The following is a 24,293-nucleotide window of genomic DNA, read 5'->3' as shown; positions in this document are numbered from 1 at the left end:
TCTTTTTAGAATCTGACTGCTTTCACTGAAATCCATTTGTGTCTTCGGTGTAATAATTTAAGTACAAATAGTCCATATTGTTGAATAGTAGTATTATAATTTTCACAATTATTATTATTTTTATATTTTGTCAACGATACTGAATATTACTTCGTGTGACAGCAATTTGTTTTTGTGAGTCAAGCGCACAGTCATAGCCATAAATACAGTGGTATAATTGGCTTAACCTCTTTCAGTGCTTCAGTTTTCGTCTTGTTTACCTCATTTTCGACTTTCTGTTTCGGTCTAGAATCTTATTTTGGTGCATCCCGAGTTAGATACTATTGACAAAGTATTCAAATCATTCACCTTATTCCCTGAAAGAATCTACTCATACCTTGAATTAGCAAGCAGTTGAATCCCAAATAAATTAAAAAATATACCTGCAAGAATTCAAAACCTAAGATATATGGGGTGCTTCTGTTCAATCATATTCCTCCTCTTGACTCCTGAGAGCGCAGTGAATCACTCTTCTCGTTGACCTTCGTGTCCTGCATCTGTATTCTCAAGAGGAGAAAGAGCAACTTGTAATTCTGTTTGTCCACTTAAACTTCTCGTCTGAATGATTTGCCACGCGACATCTCAAAGACAGCTACTTGGAAATGTCAAATGATTACTTGAGATAAATGTGTAATGATCCATGGAGGTGAAATGGGATCAAACACATCAGATCTCCATTAACAAGCTGATGACTCAGTAGAGAACAATGTTCATTAGTTGGCAATTAAAGTGAGGACACTGCAGAAATCTATGTAAATTCGAATGTTGGTGGGAGCTAAGTTTAGCAGAACAGTGCTGAACGTTGCTGATTTGTTCACTCAGGCACACTCCAATAAATCGGTGCGGAGGACTTCCAATGTTTTTCATACATTCTTGTTTGTTTGTGTTTGCAGTTCCTCCTCAGTTTCTCAACTATCCCACCAACACGTTTGCTTATGAATCCACCGACATCGAGCTGGAATGTGCTGTGACCGGTAATCCGCCACCGACTATCCGCTGGATGAAAAACGGAGAAGAAGTCATCCCCAGTGACTATTTCCAGATTGTTGTGAGTGACTCTATCACTGTTTGATCAATACTTTATATAGTAAACATGGACAAAATGAAGACTTTACCTGGCATCAGTATGAAGCAATTAAATAACATAAGATCAACTCAAGATTTGACCATGGTTTCATCTTGTTCAATGTTACTCTCGTGAGCGTAAACTCCAAATCTTCTTCCATTTCTAATAGCTATTCTTGTTGCATTTGGTTCATGATGTAATCTAGAGTCTTGTCTGTTGTTTCAGGATGGCAGCAACCTGCAGATTTTGGGTCTGGTGAAGTCAGACGAGGGCTTTTATCAGTGTGTTGCAGAAAACTCTGCTGGCAGTTCACAAGCAATGGCTCAACTGCTGCTCAGAGAGCCAGGTAGGACACGCACACGCGCACGCACAGGTGTGCACACAAACACGCCGATACACACAGGTGAAGAAACAAAGCAGATGGATGTTGTGTATCGCTGCGTCCTCAAAACTGGCTCCACACACCTGCCATCCTCATTTCTGTCTGACTTTGTGTTTCTTTTGGTTCTGTGGCTGCTTATCATCTTCACTTTCTGTGGTGATGCTTTCTTGTCTTTTAATTTGTCCTCTACTGTCATTCACCTCAGTGTTCCAATACCTTTGTTTCCTGTTGTTTGATAAGCACATTGCTTCATGATCTAAAGCTGATGTGAGGCGTAATCGCTAACTGATCCCTGTTTGTTTGTCCTAAACAACTTGTGCTATCTAGATTTTTCAGTGGAGGGCAGAAAGATGGTAAAATGTGGTAAATCAGAGATTGTGTCTTTCCTGGTTTGCACAGTGTGGGTTTGTAGAGGTACATGTAATACAAAGGCGCAGCTCAAAAGCACTATTAACATACGGTGCTCAAAGCACAAAAAGTCATCAAATAAACTGCCTCCAGGTGCTACGTTTCATAGTTTGAGTCCTGACAGTGCTGCTCTTTCATTTTCAAAATTGTCCAGAGTTTGTCAGGACCTGTGGTCACCCTGATCTTGTGACATTAATAAAGCGATATCAGCCAATCATTCAGTCACACTATAACACTCATCAAACAGCTGATTCGCAACTGGAGCGTCTCAAAAGTGGGTTGCAAAGTAGCTCTAAAGGCCCATTTATGCTCAACGTATCGTACTGATCCAGATAAGGACGGAGCACTCTGTGTTCATTTCATTTCCACAAAGCTTATGGATACGGACCAAACAGAGCAGTGCCAATGGAAACCATGGGGGCAGTGTTGCTGTTACAACCCATGTAACCCATGTAGCGCGATAGATCTGCATGTCACTGCCTGATGTGGTCCGCCTGCCTGATGCGGTCCGCTGGAAGTCCAGGACTGGAACCGGATGTTAGAAACACGCATGCGCAAGGTCTACGAATTGTGTTTATTGGTTATATCGTGTCAATTTCTGCATTTTTTGAATAGTTGTCAAGATTGTCGATATTTAACAGTAAAATTTGGAAATGGTGCCGGAGCAGGAAGTTACCGACGAACCGGTTTACGGTAAACAAGCGTTACTTTGGTTTATTTTTTTGTCACAGCCAAACTGCACAAACCTAAGCCTAACCCTAGCCCTAACCCTTAATCTAGACTGTAGAAGTAAAAATTTTAAAAAGTAAAAAAAAAAACGTCATCGCCTGTACGTGATATAACCATGGAGTCGTACGCTTACCAGTAAACGTCAGTTGGTAAAACATGCACAATTTCCAGTCCCAGAATTTCCGGCGGACCGCATCAGGCAGGCGGGCCACATCAGACAGTGACACTGCATTATCAAGGGCTATTTCCACAGTCGCCATGTTTGTCATAAACTTTTGGCTCTGGGCTGCTCCCCCTGGTGGATATCTTGGTGAACAGCAATACCAACGCAAAGAATGCATGTGATTAGTGACCTAGCATTGTTTGGAACAAGTGCAATTTCTTATGTATAGGTAGCCAAAATAGGCCTTTAATGTGTTGTGGTGTTTGAATGTTGTACATCATAATGTAAAATTTCCCGGCTTGTCCTTGTTTTATACTACAAGTCAGTCAGTCACTCACATAACTGAAATAATAATAGAAATCAATGGGGTATTCCAAGTAACAACAACAATAATGACAAGAAGAATTTGAACGATTTTTACCTTTTTTTCCCTTAAATGTACATATACTCATATACTGTAATGGACATGTTTAAAAACCACTACCATCATGTACATATAGAATTGAAACAGTGTCATTATTTTTAATAAACAATTTGGTATGGACCTTTCAAACTGAAACAAGGGGCTGTTAAATCAAATGAACTGTGGCAAAATAGCGATCTCTAGCATAGTTTAACTCCACCAGTGTTCAATATTCAAAAGCGTATTTTATTTTTATTAACAGGGGATTATCGAGGGAAGAACATCAGACCATTTCTCTAGCAATTATTCGTTTCACTATATGTGTTCGGCACGACTGGGATAGTCTCTAGTCCTCCGTGACTCCACCAGAAGAGAATGAGATGAGACTATAGGCTTTTATCTTAAAATTTGTGTCCGGTACCATTGTTGAAGTCCTCCAAAGACTATTCCCAGGATAAATGCTACACAAGCAAAACGTTGTGTGTCTCTGTGCATGATTCAGAAATCCTGGTTCTCAGTGTGACAGTAAAGAGACAAACTGGGGATAAGTGCCTGCTGCTGGTATCTGATTTATCTTTATGCCCTCTCCAAATCCAATCACAGCCAGAAACAACCAACAGTGTTGAAATGGTGCATTTAGATGTTACGTCTACTGCAGAAGTGAATGTGCTGTTTCCAAAATTGGAGGTTGTTCTTTTCTTTTGCATTTTTAAAAGTAAACTAGCGCAGGCAGCTTGTGCTGAGTGGAAACAACGTCAGCTCAGTGCTCGATGAAACTTTTGCCTTGTCAAAGGGAAACTGTAGATCCGGTGCTGAGCAGCGTCTATTGTATCCCAAACCTTTCCTTTCATGATTGAAAGACGTGGTAAGTTGCACATCATTCTTTCTTCCTTTGTCTGGGCTTTAATCACTGCTCAGTGTGTTGCTTTTCCCCTGAGCCAGCAGTGCAGATGGCTACACACAAACACACACACACTGATATTAAGAGGGTCAGATGGTCGGTGTTATCGCTTGGTTACGATCACCACGGGAAACAAGCATCTCTGCAGGCTCACAGCATCAAATCAGAGGTTCCCATGAGAGACTGCATGTGCACATCAGTGTGACAGTGCTAGAATACCACCTTGTTTCCCTTGACTCATGGAAGAACATGCTTCTTCCACACACGCATTCAAACCAAGTGAGTGAGTTTGATTTTTGAGCACGTCTGGTGTTGAGAATGAGACAAACAAAAAACATGAATGCAGTTGATCACAATTGTGTTTTGAAGCAAGTACGTGAATGTTTTGATGAGCTAATGTTATTCTTAAGATCGGACAATGCATATGAACTATTAATAAACAAATAACTTGATCATTTACTGTCCTCTCATCATTATATTTTATTTATGGTTGTGTCAAAAGTAAACTACATTCGCTGAAACACAAAACTATGAACAAGCCTAGTCGTCGTCATGTCATGTCTGGAGCTCTACGGCTCACTAAACCACCCCTGCATTGCATGGTCTTCCTAAAGTTAAATTCAAGTTTATTCCCTTTGCAGCCAAGTTTTCTCAAATGCTTGAGGCAGACCCAGTGTTTTCTAACATTGAAGGATGTAGTATATCTGTGGCATTTTGTCTCATAAACTCCAAAACGCATGTGGAATGAAGAGCACATTGGTGAACCAGATGCTCCGATGAAGATCTTTCTAGAGAGGCCAGTAGACCACCCGCGTTGTTGTGCTTTTGTTTGTAATTTCTCCACAAGCACGTACCCCACAAATATATATATATATATTTTTTTCACTTTTTCTTATATCTTCTCTGATGGTTTGGCTTGTGTATGAAAGCGAGTGAGCAACTGAGTGAGCGTGCGTGTGTGTGTGTGTGTGTGTGTATGAGAGAGACTTAGTCCTGTGTTTGCTTCATGGGTTTTTCCATCTGTCCTTGTTCTCAATTTTTAGATTTAGTCATATTCCCTCCAGTGCTGGCTCTAATTGTTTTTTTTTTTTTATCTTGATTTAGATTTTGTTTATTTATTTTCTAGATTCCCACTCTTTATTATGTTCTGTGTTTTTTGTCCTTACTGAAAGTGAAATTAGAATCTGTGCACTTGTTATGCCCTGAAATTTGAATTGGACTGGTGGTATCAGCTGCTGGCTCGCTCAGCGGAGATAATAATTGAGAGATAAAGCAGTCCAAGTTCCTTGTCCTCAACAGTAGATTGATGTGACTGACAATAAATTCCTTGTAACGCATTGATTGTAACATAACTGCACATCTCAGTGGAGCCATTAGGAACTAGAACTGTGACAAAATATTTACAGTAGTGGAGTATAATGTGTCGTATATTGTGTTACCATCGCAATGCCACAGCCAGTGAGCATGCCCTGTTGTCCACACGACATCAGTTATAAGCAAAAGAGCTGCTCCTGCTTCTGGTTTTGTGTCTTTTCTTTTCTTTTTTCCTGCTCCCTGGAAGCTTGACGTGTGACTGAATCCATTTTCCTTAATTGTTTCCTACAGTGAGCCAATTTACAGAAGGATGGCAAACTGGGTCACGGTGTGTGTCAGTCATTCACTCTCACTTCTGTCTCTTAGTTCAAAATCAACAATTAGTTTTTTCACCATCTTGATGTCCTGGGTTGTCTTTGTGTGTGATTCTATCTAGGATATATTTGATAAGCAAATCGACTGTAAATTATGTGTTGAAGGCGAACATGAGTGAAGCTGAGCTCTTGAAACATATCCACAGTTCATGCTGCTAAATCCTTCTTTGTATTTTGATGACCTGGGTTTGTTCATGTTTGTTCATAACAAAGTAAAACATTTCTCGAGTAGAAAGGTCAGAAAAACCATTTTGTCTTGAAGAATCTCTCATCATTGATCTCTTCATTATATTATATTATATTATATTATATTACATTACATTACATTATATTATATTATATTATATTATATTATATTATATTATATTATATTATATTATATTATATTATATTATATTATATTATATTATATTATATTATATTATATTATATTATATTATATTATATTATATTGTTAATATAAATCACGAAACACTGAAAACAAATTTCATGTTCAGTGTGTATGAACTGAACTAAACTGTTACCTGGCAAATGTGGTGCAGTGCAGTTGTTTAGATCTAAGAAAAAACGTGTCCATTAAGACGTGACAAAACTACAAAACTGTTTTTCATAAAATGCTGAAGGTTGGTTCATAATTTAGGCTGGTTTTGTTGTACATTTTATCATCTTGTGGCGCATGGGCTGTTGCGTGCGTGTGACGGTTCCAGTTGATTTGAAGTATTAACTTTTCTTTCTTATTTGTGCAGCGCTGTGGCTCTGTTATTCCCGAGACAACAAAAGCGAAGCGGGTTTCTCACACCTTGTCAGCTTATGTTGGAGGTTTTCCAAACACAACCAGCTGGGAAGAGACCATGTGTGGATTAAGGGACCTAGAGGGATTATATTCTCCAAACTTGGCTTGGACATCTATAATGGTTAATTTGGCTGTAGCACGGAAAGTTTGGGTCTTGCTGCTTAATCCGCCTCTGAGACCCTTCATTGTTATTGCTGAGGTTACACAATATCCATTCAGTCCTACTTGGTTGTTGTTTTAATTCTTATTCTGACTGTCCATCTTGAGCCTAAGGAACAGTTGACGTTTAACCAACTATTCACTCACGTATACTGTAGCAATCAACTTTGGGTAAAGAAGACTCTGGACTCAGTTGTAGGTTTGTAGGTTGGTTATGTCCAGCTATTGTTTGGGAAGACATGGTAACTCCTCTTTGCCCACCCGAGCATCTGAGCATCATCCGACGCTAACACAGGCGAAACAGAAGCATGGAAATCCAGACGAAAACATTTCAGATTTGAGTGAGGAATCTGAAGTACAGGGTGGGCAAATAGAAAATCACGGATAATCGCCAAGTTTTATAATACAGTGAGAGGAAAGAAGCATAGGATAGAAGAACAGAGTCGGAGAAGAGTCGGGGGAAGGAAAAGAAAGAGAGGAATAGATGTTAGGGTCAAGCAAAGGGCAAAGGGAGTTGAGGGAGATGGAGAAAGTGTGTCAGCCATGACAGATTTGTATTCCACATTGAACGCCTGACCTTAGCAAACCCAACGCACACACATACACACACTCTTTATCTTTCACACACTGGCAAATGCTTTACTCCCTCACTTCACCAGCATCTCATGCTCTCCGTCAGCACAGACTCTTTACTCCCCCCACTTTTCATCAGAAGTCCATGTGTACAAGGGGGATGGTCTTTGAGGGGGACTGTAGGGGCCTGCTGTCTGTTGCTATGGTGATGATAGCCCCCTCTCTCCCACCTGTAATGACCAGATAAGTATGTCTGAGGGTGTGACAGGTAGATATATATGTAAAGTCGTTTCTAAGTCGAGGAAAATGTGAGGATTTTTTATGGCCAAACATAAGAAGGGGAGAAACAAAGCCCCGTGTGTTACATTTAGAATACTTAACATCAAAATATTTCGATTACAAAGTGTGCTATTGAAATGCAAATATTTCTACCAATAAATGTGTTATAATGTAATCATTTTTACAGAAGAAATGTAGTGTACACTGGTATCAAATTTGATAACCATATCCATGTCACGGCATTCCATTGATTGGTATACAGATTCTATTTCAGCAGCTCGGGTTTCATGGCTTCCTTCATGCAGAAACACCAAGTCTGGCCAGCCAGTCCAAATGCATCACACACTTCAACCACGCTCTTCTGTCACTGTTTTCCGATTGCTTGTGACAGACAGGTTCTGCGATTCTCAACAGAGAAACATCAAAACAAATAGAGCTGCGGTTGAGCTGAATGTTAGACGCTTAGTCTGTGCTAAGTGTCATATCAATCCACCACGAGTGGCGACCCAGCCACATCCAGAATCAGCTTCAAAGCACAGGGAGACGTGAGATTTAATGAAATTCAGCTTGATAAAACCTGTTTGATATTGAGAGCAAAAGATGGACCGGGCATCCCGGCAGCCTTTTGGCATCATGAATAAATGGAGAAGCTGAAGCATATCGGAATCAAGTGGAAACAAATGGAATATATGTTTGCTGGATGAAGGCAACAATGCTGATGGATTTCTGCATATGCGCGTAGGTTCTCCTGACCTCACTGTCATAGTTTGGTTAGGGGTCCAGCCCTGTTGTGCGGCGCCATAGACTCTGCTGGGGGAGGAGTTACATGTGTTCATGTTGTGGCTGTATGACAGTGGAAATACATCGATAGCATTACCGTACTGAGCGCAACCGTCATCATTTACTGTAAGTAGCCCTTCACAGCATACTCTGACTCGGTTAAAGCTATTGGTGTGCGGTCTACAAACTCTCACAAAGTGAAAACAACAATAGCACTAAGTTTTTACTCTAGTTTGTATATGGATGATCTTGGAACGGTTGGTTGGTTTGAAAATTATGGTTAAGTTTTGGGCTTTTCCTACTCTTGACACACAAGTGAACAGACCAAAAGTAAGATTAAGTATTTTAGTTTTTTGTCCCTGAAGGCAGCACCACCAGCCTGCTATGTCAGCCTCAAACGAAATACCACAGAACTAGGACTGCAGCCATTGATGAGCTGGCTGATACATACATACATACATCCTCAGTTAACCAGCACTGTCAGTCCTGTTCAGGGTGGCAGGGACTGTTGGAGCCTATCCCAGCAGTCAGGGGGCGAGAGGCAGGAATACACCCTGGGCAGGTTGCCAGTCCATTGCAGGGCACATGATCAGTAATAACATCACGAATATCAAATATACTTCTTTTTAAATAAAAGGCTATTTATATTCATACATGAGTAATGTTATTATGCCTTTAAATTTTACATTGCGGTGTAACAATGACAAAACAAAACTGTTAGACCAGGCCAGAAACCTAACACAAACTCTCCTCTGATGCTGAAGATTAACCCAGCGTGATCTTTCTTCCATCACTCACTGCAATTTTTCTTTAAGTCACATGATGATTCTAATCTTGTATTTGTTTTCAGCCGTGTTGCTTGGCGTCACTCAGAGATTTGATAGTTGCCGGCAGGTCAGAAAGTTCAAAATGTGATCTATATTTGTTGCTTTCAACATAATGACACCAAAAGACTGGATATGCTGTTAAACCAGAAAAACACCTGAAAAGAGCTCCTGCTAGGCACAGACTGTGACATCACCACTCCATTTGGTGACTTCTGGGCAGGTTTCAGGCTTTATGTTCCTGTATGCTTTTTTGAGTTCGATCTAGTGACCTCCACATGAAACAAATCTATTATTTTCCTTTGTCCTCTGATGAAGTTTGGTGGAGTACTATTTCCGAAGATTGTGAAAACGACTGTCTTTTCATGTTCAAAATTGTGTTTCCCACCAAAACATTAGCTAGAAAAATAAGTATAGAGATTAAGATTCAGTGGAAGCTAATGTGTGCTGTCGTTATTGTGTTTCTCATTTTATTTTGTCAAAAAAAAAAAGTTTTAAAAAAAGTACAGATTAAGAGCGGAATCTGGTATTACAAACATAAAATGGGGAACATTTCAGTTTAAAAAAAGAAGAAAAAGGCCAAACATGTGTTCCTCAATTTCCTGGAACACTGGAGGGAAAAGTCAAGTTCTCCATGAACAGTAGACTTTATTCAGTGCAATCATGCTTCGATTGAGCCGCAGACAGAAACACAAGGAAGCGCAGACACACATTTCCAGGAGATTCTTAACATTTGCTCGGAGCTGTAGGAGATTTACGGGAATAAATATCAATCAGACCATGGGTGTGTGTGTGAGCACGTGTGTGTTTGTGTGTGGGCAGTGTAGTGGAGGGGTTTTTAACGGCAGCTGGCTGAAATGAGCCCTGAAATTGAGTCCAAGGAGAAAGGGAGAATGTGGAGCAGAGCCACAGCGAGAGACGGAGCACAGCGGTCCTTATGCTTCTGCATAAATAAAAGTTAAGGACCAGGGCCATATCATTGACAGAACCGACGAGAAATGTGAACATTGTGTAAACTCTTTGTGTGACAAGGATGCTGTCTTCTCGCTTACAGCATGGTGGGGCTGTATATCTTTGTCCGTCGCATGAATCTGTCATCTGTGTCAAGTCATTTACTTACACAGGTTTTATTTAAGTGCTTTCTCTGGCAAACATTTTGAACTTTGCTGAAGTCAGTCAAGCTTCTCCAGTGGGGGATAGGAAATAAACAGACAAGATAACTGTCTGGCAAAGTTGTTAATAGGACTTTACCAGTATGATTCACATTCAGTAATAGAGCCACGGCACTCTATTCATCCTCTCATATAATTTTTACGATGATTCATTGCACTCATTTTTTGTCCCGATGCTCTGAAAATAAAACTGGTCAATGTGGTTGAGCTTGAAAAGATAACTTAATTATCTTCCTACATACTTGAGACAGTAGAGTACACATGAGAGTCTGAGTTAAGGCTCAATGGCTCTCGATGCTAAAATATTCATGAAAATAGCTGAGAAAAAAAAACAACCCCAGAAACAATACTCTTAAAACTGCTCTCAATTTGTTGTAGGACACAGATGTTAAGCTCTGTGTCTCTTTTTACGCCTAAATGTGGACTGGAGTTCTGCGCGTGAAGGGTGGCGAAACCCGTGCACAGATTGCTTCTCACCACCACGTAAAATTGCAGAAGGCTCCCAGCTGAAGGCAACAGTTCCCTCCAGCTCACTCGTGCAGCAGAAACAATATAAATGCAGAGTAGCTGTGAGAAAATAGACAGATTGATGGAGGCAGACCATGTGCAGGTATCATCTGTGCCTGAGCAGACTGAGGTGTAATTTTCCCTCCTTATTCAGATTGTTTTCCAGCTCTTCTTCTGTTGAGTCTGACTCCATCATTCGGCTCTATTTTCAACTGAGTGACACTTGCTGCTCAGCTATTTTTTGGGGCTTGGTCAGCGAGCAGGAACGAAGCCGCCCTTCACAGCATGCAGTCTCGTCTCAGAGAGCTGTGAGAATGTGTGTTAACACGTTTCTGTGGCCATCTATTTCTCATCTTCTTCCTTTTTATTATTGTTTTTGTCTCCTTTTATTCCTCCGCCAAACTTCATATCGGTCACCTCCTGTAGTTTACCTCCTATGTGTTAAATAAACCCTTCTTTCTTTGTCCCTCCATCACTGCCCTCTCATCACCTAATCCCCCCATCGCTTTGTGTCCATCACATCATAAAAGTGTGACAAGTGTGTGTGCTCTGCGCTGTTGTATTGACGTGTTCGGATGGACTAAAGCGTTTAAAGCCTCTATGTTGAGTCACGCTCTTTGACCCCGGGGATAAATTGGATTCTTCCCAGTTTATAATGGAGCAGCGAAGAGGGTAGCAGCACTTGTCATGATGTTTAATGTCAGTTTAGTCGGATGCTATTAGTTTTGGCCGAGGTCCTGACACTCTTGAATGACTTCCTTTTCTTTGTATGTGAGCAAATGTCATGTGTTTGTATTGACTACAAATCAGGTCATTTCATCTTCTTTCTTGATGTGTTTGTTTTCACTTTATGTAGATCAAAATTCATCAATTCAATTCTTCACATCTCATTTTACACACTAACATCCATCCCTCTCATCAAATTCCCTCCCGTCTGTATTGCTCAGATTAATTGTTGTAATGTAAAAAAAGCTTCCCTTTGAGCCGCATGATTTAATATTTAATCCAGTTTATGTTGAACTTCACGTTTGTATTGAAATGAATTTAAAACTTGCAGGTGACAGGATTACTGTGCTTGACAGATTTGCCCCCTGGGCCTTGAGTTTGACACGTGATGTCATGTGACACAGATGTACCTGCAAATCTGGCCACATATGTATTTTGTCCATCTACAGTATAGCGACAGAACACCTATTGTATCCTGACATGTTCAAAAGTGAGACCCTGAGCGTCTCATTTATTTATCATAAAATTAAAAACATCTATTTCTCACTCTCAGTGGCAGCATCAGTGCCTGCGGTTCACATGCTGTGTCATGTTTGCTGTGATAGTTGAATACAGTAAAGTATTATATATACGGTATTAATATACCTCTTCTGTAAGTGATTTTCTTCCCTTCGAACTCTGGGCAGCCAAAATCCTCCCCCACTGTTGATTGTCTTCATTGGCAGCTTCAGTGGGAGAACCACAAACTTCAACAACTTCATTAATCTCCTCAATATGTTCGCTGTTGTCCCTCGACTCTCACTCAGTTTCAGCGCTGTGGTACTCACCAACCAAACCATGTTCCTGACAGTTTGTATTGATGCACATTCATTATACAGGTTATACAGTTATACCATTTCTCACTGTACTCAATTTCCTCACCTGCATTTAGATTAAATGCAGGTGCCACTTTACCATAGAGTTAAGGGGCAAATAAAAGTCAAATAAAAAATATCCACATTAGTGGTGATAATGTCATTACTAGTCATGCATCGCATTGTGAATGAATACCGAAATAGCAGGGTCTAAATGTGTAACTCAGCATTTTGACCTGAGATAAATGTGTGTATCCATTGTCATGATGCTCCATAACACCTTCACCTTCACAGCCAGTCCAACCGTCTTGATTCTTCTCGACATGGTTGAATTAACGCAACACTTCTGTGTTGACTTTCATTACAGGACTAAAATGTATTCAAAGCTGTGTTACCTCAACAGCAGCTGTTTTCGCTGTTGAATATTGAATACCTGTTGTCTGCATTGGTCAGAATCTCTTCCGCTGTTTCTTCTAGCCTGTGATCTTCTTCACTCTTCTTCCTCCTTTTCTTCCTTCTTGTCTTGTCCATGTTTTTTTGTGTTCCTTATCTTTCTCATCTCATGGCATTTGCTTCCTTTCATTCCTCCCCTTCCTTCCTCCCATTTTGCACCTTCACTCCTCTTCTCTTGTCGTCCTTCCTCGTCCCACTCCTTCCTCTCCCCTTCCTCCGTCCCTATTTGGTTTGTTAAACAGAGGCCACACCCACTCAGTATAGAGCCGTCCACACACCTTCTCCTCTTCCTGATCCACCTGCTCCTTCTGGCACCCCTTTGACTTACACCTCCTCCTCTGATCCCCCACCAGTGTCCCCAAGCCCAGGCGTTGCCCTCCCCTCTGCCCCTCGCGACTTGGTCCCTGTCCTAGTGTCCAGCCGATTCGTCCGACTTAGTTGGCGCCCCCCAGAGGAGACCGGAGGATCTGTACAGACTTATGGCATTTATTATTCCCAGGATGGAGTTGAAAGGTAAGTTGTTTTTTTTTTACGTGTAGGCAAGAATGTAAAAACCCTGAGTAATAATTATTAGTATTACACAGTTTTCAAGATTGAAGGGGTGTTTCAACAGTAATAGACTGAATATGTGAAAAACAGCCCATGATCTTGTGGCGCAGACAACGTTTGATCAGCACCTGTATACTCCTGTTACGTGAGAGACGACAGCGGTGCTTTTGATCACCGCTCAGCTGCACAGTGCAGCTCTGAACATGCAGAAGAAAAAGCTGTGGGTGACATATTGGCAGGTCCCCCGCTGATGTTAAACGGTAACCTCTGACAGTCGGGTCTCCAGCTGAAGGCTTTCACATTCAGGCTTTTAAGCTTTGTTGCCGACGGGACTAAGCAGCCCATCAGCACTTCGGGCCACTAAACGCAACCCTCTAATAGCCACTCAGGTTTCATGGTGAAATGATATGACAGAGACTCTGTCAGTTGTTATGACTTGCTGACAGAGGTGCAGCATTGGATTTGTCAGGTTTAATGACTGCGAGGAGAATACAGCAACAGTTTGTCCTACGCACAAATGACCCACCGAAAAACAGACAAGATTAGAAGAGAAAGGGTGTTATACAATAAAGGAAGTGAAGGCAAGGATGTTTCTCAGATCCAAATAATCCAAGAAAATCCACTAATGGTGAAGTAAAAAAGAAAAGGTTTATTTATTAAATTCCAACGGCTTTTACTGGGTTTAACTTCAATGAAAATGCTATGATAGCAGAGAGCGAATTGCCAAAACGTACACAAGAACTCTAATCAAACAAACTCTTCTTTTTTTTATAGTAATACATAGAAGTTCAGCCAACCACTTGGAAGCCACGTTTAGCTCACCGTATCACTGAATATGTCTAGTGAATATGTCTAGTGGACTGTCAGTCCAGGAGAAACACTCAACCTTTTTTAAGCCACGGCACACATGGTTCATTGCAAAAATCCTGAGGCAGGCCACCAAAGTAACCTGAAGAGAAATCCCTTTTAATTTGTGAAAATTGTAGCTACTGACACATGGCTATTTTGGCATGTTATTTGCAGAGACAATGTCCCCAGAAAGAGGTGGGGAATATGGAAAAAATATGTCATGATTTATTCATTCACTTATTTTAAATAACTCCTTCGATTCCGTCGCAATATCTTATTGGATTTAATTCTAGTTTGGGAAATAACAACATGATTCTTTCTCTCCTCACATTTTGGGGTGTGTTTATTTGGTTCTGCATTTAGTTTTTAGCCAACTTTCAAACCACAAAGTACAAAAGCAAATGGTTTACGAGTAGCAATAAAGTTTTAAAGTGAGATGTCAGGTTCGCCGTTAGCTCTGCGGTGCAGTCTTTGGCGTTGCGGGTCTGACAAGGAACACTCCATCAATTCTGTTGTGGAGGTACTCTGTGTGAAATTATGACTTCTTTGCTGTGTGCGTGGGAAAAGAAGCACAATATGCAGCGCATGTAATCGTGGTCAAATCAACGCATCAGCATAGATATACAGTGTATTGAAAGAATGTGACCGAAAATCTCACATTAGTACATCATCAATACGTTCAAATTGTTATTTTTTTAATGTCATCATACCTCTATGTCTGGACAAATTAGGTGAACCTGGATAGTCTGACAAATTACAAATGTCCTGCAACTGCTCTCACAATGGTGAAGTGCTATAGTTTTAAATCCAAAACCTTATCCATGTGATTCAATGAATATACAGTGATCCACTTTTCTGAGTATTTGTCATCATATGGAAATGGTTTGGATTCATCAGCACAGGAAGTTAGTAACTGTAATTTAGCTGCTCAGTCAATACTGAGTCAAAGTGTCCTCAATAAGAAAAAAAGGTTGAAGTTCCATTTTTTTTTCCATAAAGCAGGTGAGACCAGATGTTTGGATGCCTGATACTTCAAATTTGACATAAGGTCTTCACTTCATTATAGCCGGACAGACGTGTTCTGCTTTTGACTAGTTACTTTTATGGTCTAGTGCTTTTCAACTGATCTTGCCTTGGGTCTTGCCACACGTCTCTGAGTCATTAAGCTGTGACCCAAATTGTTGACCTACCAAAATAATGCTTTTTAAGACGTGTGCATGTGCTGCTAAAAAAACCACGCATGTGAACGCCCTTTAAACGCCACCAGGCTTAAAACCAATTAAGGACCCTCAGTTATCTTCCGTTACAGACATATCCTCTTGTTTAGCAAAAGGAAACTGATGCAGGTCAGAAAAAGGGATGGTGTGATGACGAGTATCCCACCGCACCATGGTGAATCACACCATTTGTGCTCCCCGGTTCAAGGCTGAGATATTATACTGTTATTATACATTTTGTTTCTGCATGACCGGCGCAGACATAATGGTGGCATTGAATGATCTGCCATTATGCTGCTGGAAACTGTCAATCCAGGAGAAGCACTCTCTCCCTTTTGTTGCATGTCACTATCCTTTTGAAGTGAAGCATCGCTCTGAAAATGGAGGAAAAATGGTGCGCATTTTATCTTCATCACCACCTGAATTTATTGGATTATTTTTTTCTGTAATTTAGGGTAACATCAGGGACCAAGCTTTAGGTAGTGCTCTCGCAACACTGGTAGATGTGGTGACTGGGGCAGTCAAAAACATCTCTACTTCGAGTCTCCAGCATATTACAGAGGTTGTAAAGGTTTGTCCACCAATCACCTGAGTAAGATAGTGAATGAACCTTAACTCTATCTGCTGTGTTATGTGCTAACACATTGTAACTAAGCAAAAGGACCAGAAGAATGCACTTGAAGGCCTCTACTGATGCGCTACTCGAGCTTACCTGTGCTCAAATTTAACACATAGTACGTAACTAAAAGCCTGATGTGTCATGATGTGACACATCTGCTGTCTCCACATTCAATGTCTCCACTTGCTACGAGTGCACGCATCATAGAATTCATTCAGGGTCATTGCATTGGATGGGAAACGGTCTACACGCTGTTGTCAAGGTTGAGCTATGTCTTCTATTAATTCAAGGCAAGAACTCCTATCATGTCTTTCAAGAAGGCCAGTGGAGAATCCAGTGCACTACTACTACTACTACTACTACAACATCAGATATGATATGATGAATATAATACTGCACCGGAGTGCTGAGTAATATTTATTCCACAGCAATAGAGTTTTCGACTTATATGCTGCAAGATACACCAGGCTTTTTTAAAATATGTTTTGAATTATTTCCAACATTTCTTCTTAATTACCCGAACTACTTTCATTATGCAGATAAAGTCAAATGTTCGTACCCTTGAGTATTTTCTGCAGTGATTAAAAATATGATCATAGAAGACTTGTTGGTGTAACACTAATTAATATTGATGACATGTTCATATCAGAAACCACTTATTAAACTCAGCTGAAATGAAGTGATGAATTGGTTTTCTGTTGAAGTGAGCACGGAGCATCTCTTCCAAGTCGGGATTATGTATTGCAGAGGACTATCGCGAGGGTGCGTTTCCAAAATTCAATAATGAGGCAAAGCAGTAGGCACCTACTCAACAAGGTTAGAGAGGTTCAACAGAGAGATGAGCAGTATGGTTTTCATGGTGGGCAGGTGGTTCCTTTCTGAGCTCATTGAACAACCCGAGTGTGTGGCCTCTGAAGGGCAAAGCAAGTTCACACTGTGTGACAGAATCTCACCCGCTGTTTCGCTCGATATCTCCTTCGTCCACTGGCCATTTACACCTCAACTCAGAGAAAACTCTGGAATTTCTCTCACCATTCTTTAAAGCCTCAATGTACAATATAACGGTTTTTTTTTTTGTGTCGTCTCACGTCAACCTTGAATGTGCCTTTTCCTTGACAGCGGCTATCTGGCCTTTCCAGGTGTTTAAACCTAAACGACTGGCGTTGTTGTTGCCAGTTATTGGCTCCGCGAAAATGTCAAACCTTTTAAATCCCGTGGCTTATTTGAAACATTTTCTGGCTCTAATTATATATATCAGCTGCTTCTGCATCTTTAAAACTAACGTATGTCAGTCAAATGTTTTGAATGTAATCAGCTTGTATTCAAAGCCTCACAGTAGCTGTAGTTTCAAGCAGTATTTAAACATAAAGAACGCATTCTTAAAGATCTTTTTTTTAGCTCCTGACATGAGAAAAGGCACGGGAGTGTGAATGTGAATGTGAAGCGCCACCCAAAACAGGCTTATCGCCGCAGCTGGGTTTGTCTGGTCGGTGATGGGGTGATTAGTTCAGGACTGCATGGCTGCAGACAAGCTCTATTTGGAGGATTTACTGCAGTTATTGAAGGATTACACAGATTACAGCTGCGATTATCTGCACTGTCACAACAGAAAAGCATTTTCATGCATTCTAAATTGAATAAGTCATAGTCAGAAACTAAATATTATCTATGATTCGTCGGGTATTAAATCACTATCCATGCCTCCGACAGAGAGCGGTCAGTGAACGTGTCGGAGCCAGAGTCACTGGAGCTGACTGTGTCCAACCTGAAGCCAGAGGAGGGCTACAGTTTCAGGGTCATCGCCTACAATGACGTGGGACCAGGAGAGAGTTCCACCCCGCTGAGGATCACCACCAAACCAGACCGTAAGATGCTGCTGAGCTTCTGGACTAGAGAAAAGCGTATTCTGTATATTTACACCTAAGGCATTCATCGGCAAATAAATATGTGGTATGAAGCTGCACATAAACACCCAAAGGTGCTCATTTTTGACTGATTTATTGTCTCATGTAGAGAAAGGTTGACCGTATTTCACCACCAACTTCAAATGGGAGGTGAAATGATCCCTGCTCACACGCTCAGTTGAATTTAATTGTCTCACTGACCACTAAATGAATTGGTTTGTTTCTGAAAAAAAAAAATCCTCTGCCACTAAAAATTACCTTTGCTCTACCTTTAGGTCTTTGAGCTCTGCCCCTGTTTTGTTATTACATTTTACCAGGATATAAATGATTGTCATACTTTTTCTTAAATAATATTTTAGTTTCTTTAACTCTTCAGATCTTTGATCTAAACTACCATAGTATCAAATGTGATGATTTCCCTTCTGCTTGTCGGCCTTTCAGTCCAGGTGCCCAACAGAGTAGAGTCTTTCCGGGCTGATGCTTTGTCTCCAACCTCAGTCCAAGTGAGCTGGGAGCCTCCTGCACAACCAAACGGGCCTGTTGTGGGCTACAGGTTGCTTTGGATTGAGACGCCATCCGGGAAAGAACAAGTCAGTACTGAAGTCGTTCTTCCCCTAACATTATAATGGGAACCTGGTTTTAGCGATATTTAGAATGATTTGGAAGAAAACCTTTTGTCTCTGTTTCTATTCAGAATGTGGATGTTAACGGACTCAACTACAAGATGGAGGGTCTCAACAAGTTTACAGAGTACAGAGTCCGTGTTTTGGCAATCAACCGCTATGGACCTGGTGCCGCTTCAGAAACAGTGGTGGTCACCACTCTATCGGACGGTAAGAGCAGTGCTGGTGTCAGGTTACATTTCTGACATTTTTTTACCTATACTGAGTGAGTCAATGATTCTTTTTGCTCACATTAAGAGTAACAAAGGCTCATGATGGTCATAGTAACTTTATAACACTGTAACACCCATATCTCAAACTCAAGGTTAAGGGGCCAAATCTGCCTGCAAGACCTCTAAATATGAAAAGATGACTCAAAATTAAACACTAGAGTCATCTGAGTTTACCAGTGTTAATGTTATCAGCCTCACAATCCTCAAGGATGATGAGGTTTTGCTGTTCAACTAGCTGCTGTTTTGCAAGGAGAGATCCTCACGGACCCTTCATGGTTCCAGCTCTATCTTGACACCCCTGCAGTAGGCACACACACCAGGTACTGTGATGACACCATTGACAAGCTCGGCTGTGCAGGCTTTTATTTGAGGTATAAAAATGATAAGCAAAGATGTTATTTATGACTCAGTCTTTGAAGTATGCAACGCACGTAAAGAGCATTTTCTTTTTCTTATCAGTGACAGTGTTGACGCTTTAATGAAAATGTTCAGTATCGTTATGCATTGCGATCGAATAAAGTTTCCCATCCTGTGTAATTGGTACTGAACGCTGAAGGATTCAAATCTGCTTCTTCTGCGCGGTTCAAAATGCATTCTTGAGCATCCGAATTGTGATTTATGCGCTGGCAGCTTCTGCATCAGTGGAGCCGGAAAATATGTTTTGCCCAACATTTCCTGTATTGCTGTTATGTATGGCCCTCGAATGCAATTTCATCTTCAACTTCCATTTGAGCTGCTAATCTCTGCTCTGACAGAAATATTGTCATTAATAAGCTTCCACACACAGACAGATAGATAATGGAGTCATCTGTCCGGCTGCAATCATACCAAGAAAATGATCTGAAACCAAGTGTACGCACACACACACGCACACACGCGCGCGGTGAGTGGATGCATTGTGCATCTTCTGCCTGTGTCTCAGTGATAACAATGAGTTGTGGGCTAATTGAATCCACAATAGTGCTCACACACACGTGCGTGCACACACATACTGTATATAGAGCAGCTGAATCAATAGATAAGCTGCTGACAATAAATCTCGCATCTGGTTGGACAGATGCAAAACTCATTCAAGCCAAAACACTTTGATAGCCAATTTGAACACAACAGTTTGCCTCTGATTGGAAATCGCCTTCTATTATCCAACTTGTCCCTTGCGCATAATCGCCCCACCACCTCCTCATTTTCCTCACCGTTATTATCACCGCTGTTCAGATTATGCAGCCGTACTTTTGATTCTTGATCTTCCTAACGCCAAGTTTGTCTTCCACTAACTGTCATGAAGTTCCCATCGAACTAATCCAACTGTGAATCCGTTTAGAATCTTAAAGAAAAGTTCCTACAAGGTCCTAAACATTCATCGACAGTCATGATCGTGAAATACTGAGCCAAAATTCCAGCTCCAAACATTCTTAGCACATAAAGAGTCGTCAGCATATAGTCGCAAAATGAATGCAGTTTGATTTCTAAAACTTTGTCAAGAACAGCCGCCTCTGTTCATGAGTATAATCATGTTTATGTAATGTCTCGTCCCCATTTACAAAGATATTTTGTCACACTGTGAAAGTCAAACCATGTTTTGCAAAACGTCAACGAACCATTACCCGGAATCAAATGCCTTTCCGCCCTTAAAATTCCATCTGCCCTCTTTTTTTGCCTCTGAGACCCAAAATAAATAATGAAGAAATGATTTATTATTGCTCTCTCTGCAGTGCCCAGTGCTGCACCTCAGAACATCACGCTGGAGGTCGTCCTGTCCAGGGTGAGTCAGAAAGATTATCTCTCCTTTCCACTCTTATGTGTTTCCATGGACTGTTTAATGCCAACAATTTGGGGTGTCTCGTCAGCAACTGAATGATGGTTATTTATTCTGACACATTTGAAGCGTGGCACTGTCATCAGTCAGCAGCTTCTCTCTGGTGGTCCGACCTCATTTGAATGATTGATGTCATCCACCATCTCCCGCTCTCCATTCATCTTCTGCCACTTGTTTCCCAATATCAGGCAGTTTATAATTATCGAATATGTATTCGTGCACTGATGATCGATAGGTTGTTTCTCCAAAGTCAACAAGAAAAGCTGCTGCTTTATCATGGTGTTAATGCTGCAATCATCTGCTCTTTGAAAGATGTGCAAAATCGAAAAAACACGGACACTGATGGTTTTGCTGGTGTCAGCAGACAAAGAATAGCCGGCAATGTTCCACCTCAGCATTCGTTCATTATTTTCCTGTTTCTGGTGAGTCGTGTCCTGTAGCTTGTTGATGAAGTCTGCTATTTGAGTGAGAATCTAGCCACAATTGAATCATCCTACCTTTCCTATTGATAAAAATGCTGCCCTATGTTGCTCCATTTATTCGATTTCAACAAGCCTCACAAAGCAAAACCCCATCCTTCACTACACATTGGCTTGCTGCAATGGCATTACACTGTCTATTAACAGCATTACCAAAGATTACAGATGTCACCGACCCTGACTTAATATAGTACATTATCAAATCATTCGATCCGCAAGACTCACTGCTTTTGTTTGTAAGACAATCATTTAAATTTTTGTCATAATTTATGGCACATTGTTATATTTTTGGACTGGAAAGTTCTGATGAAAGGAAAGGAAATCATTGAATCGGCCATGTTTTATAATGGTGTATCCAAGAAGGGATTTCAGGAGCTGACCTCATTTCATGTCTGTCTGCTTCCTTTCCTGCATGTGATTGATATTTTTGAGCAGCACTGATCGATGAGTGATGGGAGCCCAGCATGACAGTTTGAAGCCCAGAAAGGATGAATATGGTTTTTAGTTGAACACATGCAGGGCTGTCAATGTGGCTGAATAGCACGCATACTCTAGCTATGGGGGGTATGAATTCCTGCTGTACTCTTTTTTTATTAAAGCTGCTCCTCATCACCTCTGACCTGCATGTGAAAACTGTTTTGTGGGAAAGTTCCAAGGGTAAATTTGTAAGTTATCATAACTAAGGACGAGTTCGAGCACTGACAATATAACAATAGGAATAAGTATGTAATAACACCATAATAACCATTTTGAATGTTGCTTTTTCTTTTTTTTCAGTTTTTCCTTCTGCGCATGTTTTCACTGCCGCAGTTTTAGCCTGTAATCTATGTGTACGCTGATATATTGTGTCTGAGATACTGGTACTGTAGAGGTACAATTTACGCATATTGTGCCCTCAGTTATCGTGGGGGTCACGTTCCGGGACCACACGAGACAGTTGAAGCACCATAATGTTACCCCGGGTTAGTGCATATCATCAGATATAATCCGATTCTCTGTAACTACTGATGTAACTGCTAATGTCATCGGATGGAAACCTAACTTATTGAGCGTTTGAATGAAACATTCACGTATCTCAGTCATTTCTCTCGCAGTGCAGCTGGAGTGGGTCAAAAGCCAGCAGATGAAAGACTGCAATCTCATCAGGGCAGACGTCCAGGTGGATCTGTTTTCACAGCAAAATGCACTTTTGTGGGAGTGATTTGTCATGTGAGAAACGGCAAGTGTGGCATGAGAGCCGGTGACCACCCTCATTTGAGTGGGGCATGGCAGGGTAAACTGTAGTCGGTATCAGGTGCTGTCATGAGCGAGTACTTGACTAGTATGAGTACAGCAAAATAGGTCAGTATTGGCACGAGTAAGGATACTGGTATCCATATAGGGACCTCCCTAGTCATAATAGTGGTTGCAGTTAAAAGTGGCGTATATAGAACAGGAGAGATTTTTGGGTGGTGTGGTGCCGTGTTTGAGCTGGAATATTCAGATACAGCACCGAACTTCTGGTGAAATACAAAACAATAAACAATAAATAAAGCTTGTTTGATTAGAATACATTAGTTCAAATGATTCATTCAAAAACACCTGAGCATGTTTTTGCTGTCCGTGATTGCCAGTTCCGCGTCTGGGTGGAAATTAAGTGCATGCTTAAAAAAAATAAATTTGAGCTCTCCTGCTTTTGTTGAGTCTGGAACCAACTTTTTACAGTCTGACATCTCTCCATCTCTCCCTCACTCAGTGGAGCGTGGCTGTCAAACCTTAAGTGCACTGTTCCGGTTGACAACAAAGCAGTCAACAGTTCAGCCGTTCAGTGAGCCTCTTGTCAAATACCTCCAGGTCACTTTTTTTTGGAGGCTAAAATAGACTTGCTCAGTTTTGGAAAACATCCACCGTCCAGACTAATTTCATACTGGAGCTCAGTTTCGCTTTAGAAGAATTGCCACCGGCACAGCGAGTCTCCTGTAGAGTCTCTGCAGGAGTCAGATATGTAAGTCTCATTTAAACATTAATTAATTGGGCGAGCAGTGCCGGGTCTGGCAGGGCTCAGTGTAAAGTGTTGATTAAAGTGAAACAAGGTTTTACTGGGTTCATTATGTAAACTCAGCCTTTTTACTCTCTATCAAAGGCTGTGCGCGCCGTCATTCATTCTGCAGGCCGCAGCGACTGCCACTCTGTCAAAGTAATGCAATGGAGTTCATGTAGACCTCGGCCCAGTGTGTATGTGCATGTGCGGCCATGGTTGTGGAAGACATTCATTACATAATATAAATGACCATAAATGAGACTAATACTTCAGGAGCTCAAGAGAACTCCAAATCTACTGTGCAGTTGCATGGGCGAGTGAGCTCTTAAAACCACAATTGTTAAACATTGTTTGAGGTGAGAAAAGAGTAAAATGGTTCGATAAAATAGTCTAGTCTGCTGTGAGCCCAATGAAGAGTCTCTTTTGGGTTTTGTTCAGGCATTTTTTTGCTTCGTATGTGATTGACATGTGACATAGTTGGAATGGATTGCGCGCTGCCTGCAGAGGGATTTTTGGAAGGTTTCTGATCCATGAAGAACTGGTGGACATGACCTTTTATCGTGTCAAACTTTCCCTCCATTTTACTGACGTGCACACCCATACTCCAGCATGAGCGTGCACAGGTCCAAACACACATGCTCAACGTGGTTGCAGTTTTTTTATCCCTCTGAGTGGACCGAGCAATAATGGCATAACATTTGTGATGATGTTCATGCACTAATATTATACTACAAGCACAGCACGTTTAATGATTCCAGACAGACTACATGTTTTGTTCAACAACCAACTAGATGTTGAATTCAAAGACAGATGCAGAACCTCTGCTGACTCCTGGCTCCTATCATAAGTTACTTGCGGGTGTCTCATTATGCAGTGGTGATGTCACTCATTATATACTAACTCGGGAGATACCAAGTGCTGATAAAATGCGGGACCTCTGTTGCACTTCATTGCTAATTCAAGGTTTACAAGGTTTACTATACAGTATACAGTGGTACCTCGGTTGGGACTTCGAGCAAATCGGAGTTTGAAATCGAGATTTTTTT

At 41.1% G+C, this 24,293-nt stretch overlaps 1 protein-coding gene across 6 annotated transcripts in view; it reads left to right on the top strand.

Annotated features, from left to right (window-relative positions):
• The window catches only part of dcc (DCC netrin 1 receptor), a 156,280-nt gene that overhangs the window by 72,937 nt on the left and 59,050 nt on the right, over nucleotides 1-24,293 (top strand). For 4 of the 6 annotated variants that reach the window (XM_053865318.1, XM_053865327.1, XM_053865310.1 and 1 more), the window contains exons 6-12: nucleotides 933-1,087; nucleotides 1,331-1,451; nucleotides 13,142-13,412; nucleotides 17,844-17,998; nucleotides 18,479-18,627; nucleotides 18,732-18,870; nucleotides 20,645-20,694. In XM_053865318.1, coding sequence (XP_053721293.1) covers nucleotides 933-1,087; nucleotides 1,331-1,451; nucleotides 13,142-13,412; nucleotides 17,844-17,998; nucleotides 18,479-18,627; nucleotides 18,732-18,870; nucleotides 20,645-20,694 — 1,040 coding nt within the window. The remainder of the gene's footprint in view (nucleotides 1-932; nucleotides 1,088-1,330; nucleotides 1,452-13,141; nucleotides 13,413-17,843; nucleotides 17,999-18,478; nucleotides 18,628-18,731; nucleotides 18,871-20,644; nucleotides 20,695-24,293) is intronic. The other 2 variants (XM_053865345.1, XM_053865336.1) reach the window with 1 other exon arrangement.

Source organism: Synchiropus splendidus, chromosome 1 (genome assembly GCF_027744825.2).
Source record: "Synchiropus splendidus isolate RoL2022-P1 chromosome 1, RoL_Sspl_1.0, whole genome shotgun sequence".
Taxonomy (NCBI): domain Eukaryota; kingdom Metazoa; phylum Chordata; class Actinopteri; order Syngnathiformes; family Callionymidae; genus Synchiropus; species Synchiropus splendidus.
Note: the sequence above shows the minus strand (reverse complement) of the source record. Positions and strands in the feature narration are given on the sequence as shown.